The 14,303-nt window shown below is 38.2% G+C and overlaps 1 protein-coding gene across 2 annotated transcripts; it reads right to left on the bottom strand.

Annotated features, from left to right (window-relative positions):
* Positions 1-7,121: 7,121 nt before the first annotated feature.
* CLEC4E (C-type lectin domain family 4, member E) lies at positions 7,122-14,016 on the bottom strand. Of its 2 annotated transcripts, none has more exons than XM_004692573.2 (6): positions 13,858-14,016; positions 12,640-12,732; positions 10,985-11,074; positions 9,614-9,765; positions 8,939-9,054; positions 7,122-7,385 (listed from the first exon to the last, which is right to left on the bottom strand). In XM_004692573.2, the coding sequence occupies exons 1-6, from the start codon at positions 13,892-13,894 to the stop codon at positions 7,235-7,237; spliced, it is 639 nt and encodes a 212-aa protein (XP_004692630.1). In that variant the 5' UTR covers positions 13,895-14,016; the 3' UTR covers positions 7,122-7,234. The 2 variants fall into 2 exon arrangements, with proteins under 2 accessions (XP_004692630.1, XP_012587821.1); XM_012732367.1 differs by lacking the exon at positions 7,122-7,385 and adding an exon at positions 8,516-8,625.
* Between the last annotated feature and the right edge of the window lie 287 nt (positions 14,017-14,303).

Genomic DNA, 14,303 nt, shown 5'->3' with positions numbered 1-14,303 from the left:
TTCAACTTTGGATGAGTCAAACCAAATTGAAGGTCTGAGCCTCATGTTGCTAGTTACTAGTGAATTTTAACCCTTAGGAAGTACAGTCTCCATCTTGCACTGAAATTTAATCTCTGACCAGCTAAAGAGAGCTGATAAAGATCTGATATGTAAGAACTGTGGTGAAGATGTTGTTGGTGGTCTATGTGGGATAAGAATTTTTGGTCTCATTTATGTAAAAAATACCTGTTAAAACGGGATTCTTCTTGTCTCAGTTTCTACTGATGATACAATATAATAGAATCATATACCAAAGTGAGTGTGAAACTGAACATTTGATGGTGTGTTTTTTTTTTTAAGATTTATTTACTTTTATGCATACAGAACTGGGGTACAGGCCAAAGGTGCAGGGAGGGGGTGAGAGGATTCACCAGAGACAGAGTGGGGAGCAGAACAGGCAGATGTACTGAAATACACTGCTGAGGGGAGCAGTGCGTGGGTCAGGAGAGGTGCTGCTGCGCCATGTGGCTATCTCCCTGGCTGGGGATCGAACTTGTGCTGCAGTGGCTGTGATAGATTCACAGTGCTGTGCTTTAACCCACTGTACCACCAGGGAGGGATCAACAAGTGTTTTCTAAAGTACTAAGACCTCTCCGATGTTTTCATTTGGAAGGCCACAACTTCTTGAAATGTATTTTACTACTTGAATTGTATTTTACTACTGAGGAAAAATAGAGTGCCACAGTATTTGTGGCTTGCCCAGTATCTCCAGCAGATTTCTTTCCATCTTTAGGCTCTGGCTTGATCATTGGAGTTCATAATTTTATGCTGGTATCTTACATGGCTGTTCTTCTGGTATTCTCTTCAGCACAATAAAACAGAAATGGCAGTTTGCATGCAAAAGTCCTGGAAACATTCACTGAGGAAACTGAGCTATTGTTTCTAGAGAAGTAATTTTCAAAAATACTCCAGTAAAAAGCTCATTAGTTTAGGATATATAAGTCTATTATTAGCATTGGGGGCTGAAGTCTTTAAATAAGTTGTTTATTAGATTACTTTTTAAGACAGCCTGGTTTCTTTGAGGCAAGTGATACTTGGAATTATGCAGTTTCCTGTAAAAGCCTCTAAACTTCTGGGTGTTAAAAGATAGCTAAAGGCAGAATGAGCCTTTAATTCCCCATATGGTGTGGACTATAAGAAGTTGGATTTCTTGTGGGTATCAGGAAGTGAATAAACTTTTTGCTAAAAATCTAAAATATTAAATGAGGGAGTCTTCACTTTTTCAGAAGCTTAACTTTATGACTAAGATGGCTGTGCTCTTCTCTTTGGGTTTCCTGGTCAAATAAAAAGGGAGCAGACTGAATCTTGAGCCGCTGTCCCCAGTTGAAGTCACCAGGGTCTTTGTAAGTGAAAATCCAATCATGGTTGGAACTAGGCCATTGGGCTGGTGGTTTGTTGAAAACAATTCTACAGGATGTCCTTACCATGTGGATAAACCAAGAACAAAACTGTTCATAATTTAAACTAGTTTCAGAATTCTAGTTTGAACTTGGAAGCTTTCTTTATGTAAGAATCTTAGGATTTTACATGACAACATGTGTTGTGAATCTCCAATGTGGGATAGGCAGTGTCTTCTTTGCTGATGTTTTGTAGCACCCTAATAAACAGCTCCCACAGCAGTATTCTGTGCCATACCTGGGAAACATTGCTGTAGGCTGCGGAAGCTAGAGGTTTAATTATGTGCAGCAAAGCAAAGTTTAGCTCATGATCTGTGAAACAAGAAAACATCGTCAATACAACCTAAGTTTAACCTGATGCCCCACTTTTTACTCATTCAGAAAACATACTGCAAAGCTATTATATGCCAAGTTTTCTCCTATTTGCGATAAACTAATGGAAAAAACAGAATAATTATTTGCATGTATATTGCACCCTAATGGGAAGGAGCAGTAAATAAAAACTACCTATTGTATGATAAGTACTTTGGAGAAACATATAAGCAAGATAAAGAGGGTGTGATGATAGGATACTGGTATATCAGGTACAGAAAGGAGCCTCTCTGTTATGGAGACATTTGAACAACAACCTCAAGAAGAGGAACATTGAGCCAGGCAAACATTGAACTGAAGAGTACCCAGGTTGGACCAAACCTGAAGCTTGAGAATGTTTCCAAGTCAGAGGCCAGTGTGAGTAGATGTGTGTCTTCAGGAGGTGAGTGGGGTGGAGGGTGCAGATCATGTGACGCTTCACAAAGATGATAAGATTTTTTTTAAAAAAAGATTTATTTATGTATTCATACAGAACTAGGGTACAGGCCAGAGATGCGGAGGGTGAGAGGATTCATCAGGGTCAGAGTGGGGAGCAGAACAGGCAGATCGATGAAGTACACTGCTGAGGGGAGCAGTGGGCGGGTCAGGAGAGGTCTGCCACGCCATGTGGTCACCTCCGGGGCAGGCGGGGATCGAACTCATGCAAAAGTGGCTTAAGCTTCTTAGTGCTGTGCTTTAACCTGCTGCGCCACCAGGGAGGGCAGATGATAAGATATTTTAAAGATTATTCTGAGCAAGACTGGAAGTCAGTGGAGGCTTTTGAGTTGAGAAATGACTTGATTTCAATTTAGTCTTTTTTCTAGATGTGGAGAAAACTGTGCATGAGACTGTTTTAGATGGGAAACCAGTGGTAGTTGCTAGACATTTTAAATTCGAGATTCCTATAAAGCTTTCAAGGAGAGACATTGGGATTTAAATCTGTAAAAATTAAGACAAAGCGCTGCCTTGGAAAAACAAGAAGTTGGTGTCTAATTACCCTTTCCTAAAGATTTCTTCTGTATATAAAACCACCCTGTATTCTAGAAGGATGGCTGCTGGCCACCCTATTTGGAGAAAGTTCTCGGTTAATCTGGTGTCTAGGAGAAAGCTCTCAGTTAAGGTGGTCTCTAGGATGGTAGCAGAACCTCCAGGAAGGAAAGTAATCTTCATTGTTGGTCCAGACAGATTCACTTGTCTCTGAATTTCCCTGACCTGTCTGACCTCTGGGAAGCATGTTGCCTCAGATCAGATTTCTTTACTTGCTCCACCAAAGAGGAAGCTGTGGGTGTCCAATGAGTCACTGGATTTTTGTTGTGGTTTCCATTCTGTGTGTCTATATGGGTTTCATCACCACTAAGTTGCTGTCATTTCTCTCTCTGCTTCTTGCACAGACTCTGTTGTCAATGTCATCAGCCATAATTTCCATACTGATAATGTTCTTATTCCCTCGCCTAATGTTCTTAATTTCTCTGCCATCTAGTGTTTATCAGGCATTTTACCTGATCAGTTTATACAGTTCTCACATTGTTTATAACCTAGATGCTAACAGTGTCATCACCAGATCTGAATTCCCATTCTAGCATATTGAATATGGGAAGTCAGGTAAGCTTTCATTTTTTCAAAGACTTGGATTTATTATTTGTAAAGAAAAAATACTTATTTCATTTATACTGAACAATTTATGTTCACTGTCTACAATAGTTCCTGGCATATCAACAAATATTAACTAACACTCCTGTACAGGTATATTTTTTATGATGCTTCAGGGCTATAGCTAGCATCAGCTGGATAGTTATATTCTCCTATATATATTGTATGGGTTACTAACATTAACTATTTTGCCAAAGGAATTCCTTTTATCCCTCCTCACAAACTGTAGAAAATCCCAATGTTTACACAATAATGTTTTCAGAGGTTTTTTCCAAGTAGTCTAGATCTTTGTATTTCTTTTTTAATAAAATACTTTTGCTTGAGAAGGCGTTATTTCAGTATTAAAAACTGATGTGATAACCTACCTTCTTCACTGAAGTGAAGGGTACACAGCTTTGAGCTGCCATAACTGCAGTCTATAAGATGAACCAAACTTGTTTTATGCTTTTCTGGAATAGCTATCTTCATCAGAACATATTATTAAGTAAGCTTCCTTTATTTAAATTTTCTTAGTCACATGAATGTTCAGTAGAGGTCCATTTAGAATATCTAACTTGCCTTGTTAGATTGGAGCTCATTAGTCTGTAGTGAATACCTGTTCTTCTCTTTCAGTGATGGTCCTATTTACCTCTTTCCAATCTGTAGAAAGTCCGTTCATTCTTTCTAGAAGATGTACAGAATACTCAGTGACTTTATTATGCCACCAATCTGTTAATTTGAAATTTTGTCGTTGCTTCAATTCATGATTTCACAGGTTACTTTTGGTTGACTTTTTGCTTTCAAGTAACTTGACTGATCTTGCCTTTGCTACTATTATCTAAGGCTTTGTAGTGTCATTTGTGTGATTTCAGTTTTTAGATTGTACAAGAAAAACTATTTTTCTTTTCTTTTTTTAAGTGACTAGTTGGATTTTAAAATTATATATGTCTCTCTCTCTCTTTATATATATATATATATATACCTTCATTTTGTACATTTTTTTCCACTCAGTTGTAATCCCCGTGGACTTCCCACCACCACTTCCCCCACATGCCATCACCATTGTCCTATGAGCTCTTCCTGACCCTGTTTCCCTCTTCTCCCCTGTAAAATGTCTCTGGTTTATAGTTGTTAGTTGATGTTCATTTTTTACTTTATTACTTTTTTTTTCACTCCTGCTATGAGTGAAACCATCTGGTATTTTTCTTTTTCTTTCTGGTGTGAAATCAACCTAAATGTCCAAAAATAGATGACTAGATCAAGAAGATGTGTTACATATACACAATGGAATATTACACAGCAATAAAAAATAAGCTCATGTCATTTGCAGCATGGATGAAGCTGGGAGGAGTCATGCTTAAAGAAATTATTTTTCTTCAATAATGGTGGTGACTATTTGTATGACACTTGACTAGCTAAGCTGGCATGCCCAATGACATTTGTCATAGTTCTTCAAAATTATTTACAGAATATTACTTTTATGACTCCTCTTTGAGGTATGGGCAAAGAAAGCCCAGATTTATGTCCTTAGGGATTATAAATTTCAAGTTTTTACCTACTTGAAAATATCAAAGGTATGTGTTGGGAGGGGGTAGTAGGGTGTAGAGGACACACTAAAGGTCCAACAAAAGTCTAGTGAATGAATCAAGATCACCTTGCTAGAATTCAATCTATAAAGCATTCTTATTCATCATTCATCCTGTTTGCCACCTTCTTTTAGTTGTGTTCATTAGTGTCAACCTCCTATAAATTTAGTTCTGCTTAGTTTGGGAGTTGACCTGGAAAAGTGACTGGCTCATATTTGTTCTGTGTTTTAAGGTCAACATTGCAGCTCATGTTTGCCCCTAATGCTTTGTAGTCCCCAGTCAGGGAAGAAAGAGGTTGAGTTTGGAAAATTCCATCTTGGCTATGAGTGTTATCCAGTGATTCCAAGGATTCTTCTCACTGTCCCTCTAAAACAACTAGATCTCTAAATTTGGGAACTTTGTCTTTTAACAAGCCCCTGGCACATAATACATATATTGTAGAATTGGTGAAAAGTATTATTCCATTCTGTACTCCCACAAACTACATACATAGTAGTTAGCACAAGATAATAGTGTGTACTCTTATCAAAAGAAATATATATAGTAATGTGCAGATCATAATAATACATTTGTTTACTAAAACAAAAATAAACAAGGCCTATAATATTTATTTAGAATTTATTTTACTGAATAAATAGAAATATAATATATATTTTAAATAATATCTATAAAATAATACATATAAATAAATTATATGATATATAAAATAATATATAGCTATAGTATAAATTATTCATATTTCAAATACTGTAAATTCTTGGATTTTTACACATTCAAAAAATTCTAATTAATCACTATAGTACAAATAAATTGTATTTACACTCAACTGTTTAAACTTTTCCTTGGAGTACTTGCAAGCTGGTCGTTTTGGTTCAGGGGATACAGACTCCAGGAGCACTTGAGATGAATTGCCCAAAGACCCCTGGGAGTAACATGCTAACCTGGGAAAAGAGGTGGGACTAGTTCTGCTTTATGCAAGTGAGGCTATCTCTCAGTGCAGTTCTGATTAGTCAAAAGTTTTGTCAAACTGTGATTCATTAAATTTACAGATCACTTTAAGTAAACTCCTTCACTTCTATGGCTAAGAAATCAAAACCTTTGAGAAGCCAGAGAGTTCACCTTCTGTTGCTAGGTCACAACAGAACCAGGACTATGACCCAAATCTATCTTTCTTTGGAGATGGAATGCATTTCCAGTTGAATTTTCCCATTCAATGACCACACATTGATTCCAATTTATGCATTTTGGGTATCGTCTCTTCAAGATGTTCTTCATGGTGCAAGAAACTTAGTTACAGATGCCACCAGGTAGTTTACTCTTGAATAGACCTATCAGAATTAGTAGCATATTATGCAATTAATGGATAGATTTGAGATAGGAAAGTGTCAAGTTGAATGCATTCTTAGAATAATTTGACTGCTTGAGCCTGGCCTTAAGTTGACCAATAGATATAAATTCACCCCCTGATTCATCATGGGAGAGTAAACAGATAGTAAAAGAAGTTTGGGTGAGTGGGATGAATGAGTCTATTGGTTAGTTGGCTAGACTGTTGGATTAGTTGAAAGTTAGTATGGACTTTCCTAAGAGGTGCAGTAGAGCCCTTTGAGCAGAAAGTCACAAGTCTTAGGAGCAAGACTACGTTTTATGACTTGAAGCAAGTGTCCTACTCATCCCTAGGAGAATATAGTGAGGATATGTGCTTGGGCAGAATAGAAACAGTGTGTAAACAGGAAGAGAAGAGAGACTTTTTAGAAGCTAGAAAAAAGAGAAATCAATACTGAGCTTGAATTCAGGTATTAGTTGAAAGGTACTTTCCATTGCTTCTCAGACCTTTGGCTAAGATTAAGTACAAAGACATTCCCCAGACCCTCTTCTTTGTTGAATTCTGTATTTTTCCTAGTTTTTGTGTTTACATATAAATACACCCATATGAAGTGAATGCATTATAAGGAGCATTCCTTTCTTTTCACAGCATTTGCTAGAGAATTCCTCTGTAATTTTTGAGATGTCCTAAGACTAACATAGAGAACAACACACTTTATTCAGTATCATGAATTAGAACATTCTAACAAAGGTACTTATTTTTATTTATATGATGTAAAGCAACAAAACATAGGGAGTTCTCATGAAATGCAATGCACACTTCTCTCCTGTTGGGGCTGTAGCCAATTTCTTGCTCTTATTCCTCTTCATTTAGGTGTGCCTTCTTGTCAAAGAGATTTTTTTCTTTATTCAAATATTTGTTTGTGGCATTTCACAGATCCGGAACAGATTGAAGAAACAGGGCACATCATTCCAATTTTGCCTTGGGTTTGAAGAGTCTCTTATGGTGGCACAGTCCTCAACAGTAGCTAAGTTGTTAGGCTCTCCTGCATCCCAGAAGCTGAAAGAGAGAGTCATGGGCAATTGGAAATCCTAATGTCAAGAGATCAAAGACCCCAGTACAATAGGCAAATTGCATTTGTGTGTTTTCACTTCACATATTACCTATATGTGAGGTAGGTGTTATAATGTTCATATCAATGAGGAAGAGAGGGAATCCCATAAAAGTGAAACCACTTGTCTAAGTCATAGTTGTGAGTCATGAAGCAGACTGGATCTTTCAGATTTTCTGCTATCTTGCTCTCTTATGCTATAAGGCCCAGAGTAAGAAGTTACGGAAAGATCTATATCCTGATGGACTTGTTTCCTTTGCACTTATATCTTGATTCTTATTTGGGTCCTTTTATTCTACAAAGGGCTTGTATTAACTTAGGTACATCCATCAAAAATATTACAATGCTGAAGTGAAGTGACTTTCTAAAATATCAAAGGATCTGGGCTATACTCTAGAAATTATTTAATCTTCTCCCACAACTCTTATTTCCTTAGCTGCTAAGTGAAAACTGATATCGAAGTAGCTCAGAAAGATGCAATTTAAGTAAAATTTAAAAATGAATGAGATACACAATTTGAAAACTCCAAAATGCTGTGCTCTAATGACATCCAGCCATTATAAGGAGAAAGGAGATGACACTATGGAGAGTCCTGTGTTCACTCCATTAAGCATCTATTGTCTTTCTCAAGTCACTATGGTTATCTCATTTCTATAGTTTGGGGGCATAAGGCTCTGAATTCTATTCTGTGCCTCTTGTGAATTTCCAATGAGTTAATCTTCAAGTCTAATCCTTTGTCATAATTATCTGTTATTTCCCCTTTATTGTTGAGATATTTCTAGGAAATGGAAGTAGCAGATACTCATATCCCTGTTTTCTTTCTTTCTTTTTTTTTTTTTAAAGATTTATTTATTTGTGCATACAGAACTGGGGCACAGGCCAGAGGCTCAGGGGCGGTGAGAGGCTTCACCAGAGACAGAGCGGGGAACAGAACAGGCAGATCAACGAAGTACACTGCTGAGGGGAGCAGCGGGTGGGTCAGGAGAGGTCTGCCACGCCATGTGGTCTCCTCCGGGGCAGGCGGGAATCGAACTCATGCAGAAGCGGCTTCAGATTCTCAGTGCTGTGCTTCAACCCGCTGCACCACGAGGGAGGGCCTGTTTTCTTATCTATAATCACTCTTTCCCTTTTTGCTTTGAGTATCACCAAGAATGGATCTCATGAAACAGAAGAATATTCTGGTAACTCCTTCAACAAAATAAAGTAACTACAATAAAGTAAAAGTCAAAATCATCAGGTAACTATAATCAGAGACATTCTGTAAGGGAGGAGGAGGGGGAAGGACCAGGACAGGGGTAGGAAAAGCAGCAAGGACTATGGTGATGGTGCACAGGTGAATTGGTGGAGGAATTTCACAGGTAAACCATACAAAATGATAATGATATCACTGTACACAATGAAGGATGATATAATGAATATATTTAAAAATTTGAAGAAAAAGAAAACAATGCTATAACTAGGATTAGAGTTAGGTTGCAATTATCTAGAAGAAGGAAATTACCTGAGAGACTGGTTGAAAGGTGTGCCATCTACCCATTCCCATTGATTCTCATGCCTCTTGTCTGTCAGTCCAATATAAAACTCTTTGCCTCTAGGTTTTGCATGGAAAAGGAATTTCTAATGAAGATGCACAATAAGAAAAAGAGAGAGAAATCAATTGTTTCAATTCTGAACAAAAGTTGAAGGTAGTTGTTAGAGATAAAGCAGGATTTGGTTTAGAGATGATAGATTAATGGGTCTGAAATTACAAGCTCATAAAGGATCATCTTCTGATTTCTTTTATATGGCAAAACTATATATTACATAAAATTAAACCAAAAAACTTCAACAGAGAAGGATATTCTGAATAACTCATTCAAAAATCTATCTATTGTCATCACTAGCAAAATGTACAGTATATATCTAGCACAAAACACTATTAATGACAACTTCAAGCAGTACTTGTGTGCTCTTTTATAAGATATAGCTAAACATACTGGTCATCATGAAGTGAACCCTTTATCTTCCAACTAACAAAGGGATGAAATATTCCTTTTTTTCTTAGGTTTTTCAAATGATGAAAATAAGTTAAAGTTGGTATTGACTTGTTCCCTTAATAGTCATTGTGAGAACATGTTTGGAGAAGACTGTTGTTCCTGTGAAGAATGTCATATATGGAGAGCTGTATTCCAACTACCTGCTCCTCCTCAGTGTTGATAACCACCAGATGAGCTCCCATGTCTGAGCAGTTTTTTACACTTAATGTCCAGGTCAGTGTGTTCGTAGAAAAGAAGTAGCAGCTAACTTGAAAATATAACCAATTCAGTGGACAGCAATTCTTGACTGAACCTAGGAGAAACGTTTCTGTGAGTCTCCTGTGTGAATTGAGTAAGAAACAGAACCTTTATCTGGAGGGGAGGACCCATAAAACCCATCATCAAAGGGTCAAGAAAGTCAAAATTAGCAAGCTGACCATAGAACTGAGGATACAGCAAAGGGTGGGGTGAGGGAGGAGCCAACGAGGGATGAGAGCAAGGGAACATGGTGATAGTTCATCAGTGATATGGTGGAAGAACTATTGGGGGGCTACAATGATGTAAGAAAATAATTTTAAAAATTTTAAAATAAACATTTTACCATTGTTAATTGAAATACCATTGTTTACATTCTTGTTAGAATTTGACAGTATAGGGTTAGCATTCTCTCCTCAGGTGTAGTCACTATACCTCTCCACTACTGAAGCACCCAGAATCTTCCTCAAAGTCCATTGAGCCTTCGTTTCTTAAAAAAAAAAAAATAATCCTGGCTCTCCCTGGGGGCACAATGGGTTAAAGCACTGCCTTATGAAGCTCTCTGAAGCCACTGCAGCGTGAGTTTGATTCCCACCCCGGAGGTGATCCACATGGCATGGCAGACCTCTCCTGACTTGCCCCCTGCTCCCCTCAGCAGTGTCTTCAGAGATCTGCCTGTTCTGCTCCCCACTCTGTTGCTGGTGAAGCCTCTCACCCACCACACCTCTGGCCTGTACCCCAGTTCTGTAAGCATAAATAAATATAAATCTTAAAAAAGTAAATAATTCAATCTCTCTCAATTTAATGATGAGGAATTTATAGCTCAGAGAAGGAAATTACTTTTCTAGTGACACACAAGACTTTTCTACGATCTGGAATAGAACGATGTGTAAAACTACTGGGTGTATATTTCTGAGGGATTTCCAAAGTTCCTTCTTGTTCACTTCATTTTGGAAACAGATGATGAATTGGATGGGATGCATTCCTGGGGACAACATTTTCTCAATTAACCTTCCAGGCATGTACCTCAAATATATTCCAGAAGTTTACTATAATGTCCCCCAAATTTTCTTGCACCAATGCTAATTGCTTTCCTAAAATTCTTCTCCTACCTTCTCACCATCTCTTCATCATCTCTAAGAGAACAGGCAAGACTTTGCATTTTGACTTGAAAAAAGAGCCCATGCTTCAATTACTTTGCTTATCCCCCAATTGATCTAGAAACTAGAAAATGCTGATATGTACATTTTGAAGTTCAAATCTGAGGATTCCTGTACCTGATCCATCATTGTAGCAGGAGGGTGCCATCCAATCATCTCGTGGCTGGAATTCTTTCTCATCACAGAGTTGAAGGATGTGATATGTCACTGAAAGGAAAGGGGCAGACTAATGTTCATTCCTCTTGCTAAAAAATACATTTTATCTGTGTTTGGATTCAAAACAGAAGAACCAAAAACTGTGATAATATTCTATTACTATGTAATTTTCCTTCTGGGAGAAGGGAGGAGGAGGGTAGGAGGGGGAGGGGGAAGAGGCAGAAGTGGAAGAGAGGGAGAGGAGGAATTCAGTTATGATTTTTCTGACTTATGAGGATGAATGCATGTTATCTCAGGCTCCGAAGGTTCAGAGAAAGCAAATATGTTTGTATTTTCTCTTATGCCAAGTTTTACCCTCTTTTATTTCCAGAAAGTGATTACTCGTGTCTCTGGCTCCAATTGTTCTCAAACCAGCACCTCGGAGAACAAAAAGCCGGGATTGTTGTGGCACTTCATGGTCTGATTTATTCCCAATAAGGCAGTTAAATGTGCTTGACTGATTTACCTGAAACAATGTCTCACCTTATCTTGCTGACCAGATCCCAGCCACCTGGCTCAGAGCTCAACCACCAAAGTAATACAAGAAGAACCCAGAGCATGTGCAGGCTTGATCCTGAGTGACTGGAAGTAGCCAAAAGCCACATTAGCATACTAAGATCTCCTCCTGAAATGCCAGGTAAATTGAAGCATGTCCTATCTGCGCAACTGTGCAGACCCTCGCTGGCCTGGTATTCCAGCATCCCAGCACTCAGGACTTCCTCTTTCTACTTCTGTGCTTTCCCTTTTAAAAACCTATGAGGTCAAGATGAAGTTTTTGGGATGATGGAAATATTTTTTGACGTGTTTATGGTGATGGTTACACACCTATATACATTTGTTAAAACTCATCAAACTGTACTTAAAGGAGCAACTTTTATGTTTGTATATTATACTTTTATTTTTGTTTATTATACTTTAATAAATGACTTTAAAACAGTTTGAAGGTGAACTAGAAAAAATGAAAGCAGAGACCAACAAGAAGCCTGAAGAAGGGTGAGGCTCAAACTAGGGCAATAGTTTCTTTATTGGAGGCACAGGGCTTAAGCATCCTAATCTCGAAAGTCAGGCAGACTTGAGCTTGAATATTGACTTTGTCATTCACTGGCTGTGTGATCTTAGGCAAATTCTTTAACCATTGTAACATTGTTGATCTATAAAATGGGGATAAAAATAATATCAATCTATGGTGACTCATAAAACAAAATTAAAGCCTTTTGAATTCTCTACTCGAGGCATCCCTTGGGGGGATTTGTGCACTTGTCACAAGTCATGAAACTTCTCTTTCTTCCATAAACTTGGACCTGGTCTGTTGGCTGCCACCCACAGGATGTGAACCTCTTGCATTTAGTAACCGCTTCTCACAGAGAGGGTTACAGTAATGACCAGGGTATAGAGGGAAGGGCTCAAGGCCACCTGCAAATGAAGAATATCTGTCATGAAAATAGAATCAGAAGTCATTGAAACTTGGTGACAGTTCTTTTTTTTTTTTTTTTTCAGGAGAAGAGAATCCACAGGCAGCAAGGAAGAATTTACTTCAATATTCACCAGGGAGACTTAACTTGACCTTCAGAACTTACCAACACATTTAGTGATAAAACAGGCACTGAGTAATAGCATGGCAACCCCAGCAACAGTCCATAAGAACACTTGGGAAGAGAAAAATAGTCTTCCTGTAGAAAGACAGAAACATAGTTAATCTTCCCTAAGAAAGATACAAAAGAGATGCATGAGATTCTTATGCAGCCTTACAGTTTTCCTTCCACCAGCACTTAGTGTGTTGAGTAATTCTCAAACCTTGGCATGCGTCAGAATCATTTGGGGGATTTGTGAAAACAGAACCCCAGAGTAATTGTTGACAATTTAGTGGAGTTCATATGGATCCAAGTTCTTGGGAGCTGCTGATGCCACTGGCTTGGAGACCATACTTTTTTTTAAAAAAAAAAATAATGTAACAGTTTATTTTTATACCATTTTGTACATTTTTTTTTTGGAGACCACACTTTTAATTGTACTAATTTTAAGACTGATTCATCAATTTGGACAGAAATGTGATTTTTTTCTGCCAGTTCTCCCAGATTTTCCTCTTCCTTTCTCCCTCTCTTTTTCCTCACTCTGTTTTTCTTGTCTATTCTGCTCTCCTCTTTTTTGTGTCTCATTTTGCAAGCCCTTTGTAATTCATTAAGCTACAACTTGCAATCATCTAGTAGTTCTTTCCTCCATCCTCCCAATGCACATTTTATTCTTTTCCAAAGATTTATTTATTCATTCATGCAAGAACTGGGGCTTAGGCCAGGGTTGGGGGTGGGATGGGGTGAAAGGACTCATCAGAGATAGCATGGGGAACAGAACTGACAGATGTACTGAAACACACTGCTGCGGGGAGCAGCGGGCAAGACAGGGGAGGTCTGCTGCGCCATGTGGATCAGCACCCTAGCCTGGGATCAAACTCATGTTGCAGATGGGGGCACCACCAAGGAGCCCCCCAAAGTACATTTTAAAGTTAAGAAAAATGGATTCCCCTCAAGTACAGTGACTTGTTCAGAGGGATCCAGTGAATTGTAGGAAGAGGAGAACAGCAGAAACTGTTCAGTTCGGTGACTCTCCCAAACTGAAGACAGCCATCTTTCCAATATAGTTTTCTAATCATTCTCTTTTATGTCCTTCTCCTTCATTCTCTCTTCCTGTCTCTCTGCCTCTTCTACTTTACTGAAAACTTTTCTACTGTCATGCAACATAAGTATTAATCTCCAAAGGAAAAAGAAATCTATAAAAGAAAAGAGACTTGCAGAGTTTACCTGTGCATTGTGATGAAGGCGACTTGGATGAATTCATTCTTTCTCTTCTTCCACCTTCTTTTCCGCCTCAGTTGGAGTCCTGGAGTGTTGTGTTGGTAAGATTTAAGGAGAGTGAAACTTGAAGGATGGAGGCTTTATTTTTGGAAACTCAACCCTAAAGATAACAGAATACTAACTGTTCTGTGGCTGTGTGCTTAAGTCAGAATTTCCTCTCTTGCACAAGAAGGATGAGGGAGTTACAGGGCAACAAAGTGTGTCTGCACACTCCAACAGCAGAAAACGGGGAAATGATGAAATAGTAAGAGGAACAAATTGTGAGGAAATATAAGGGGCTTAAAAATAATTGTCTTACCAGAGCACCCAACGCCACAATAGTGAAGGCAAAGATAAATAGATGGGACTATATCAAGTTAAAGAGCTTCTGTACAGCAAAAGAGACATTACTA

Source organism: Condylura cristata, unplaced genomic scaffold (assembly GCF_000260355.1).
Source record: "Condylura cristata isolate star-nosed mole 26May11 unplaced genomic scaffold, ConCri1.0 scaffold00034, whole genome shotgun sequence".
Taxonomy (NCBI): domain Eukaryota; kingdom Metazoa; phylum Chordata; class Mammalia; order Eulipotyphla; family Talpidae; genus Condylura; species Condylura cristata.
Note: the sequence above shows the minus strand (reverse complement) of the source record. Positions and strands in the feature narration are given on the sequence as shown.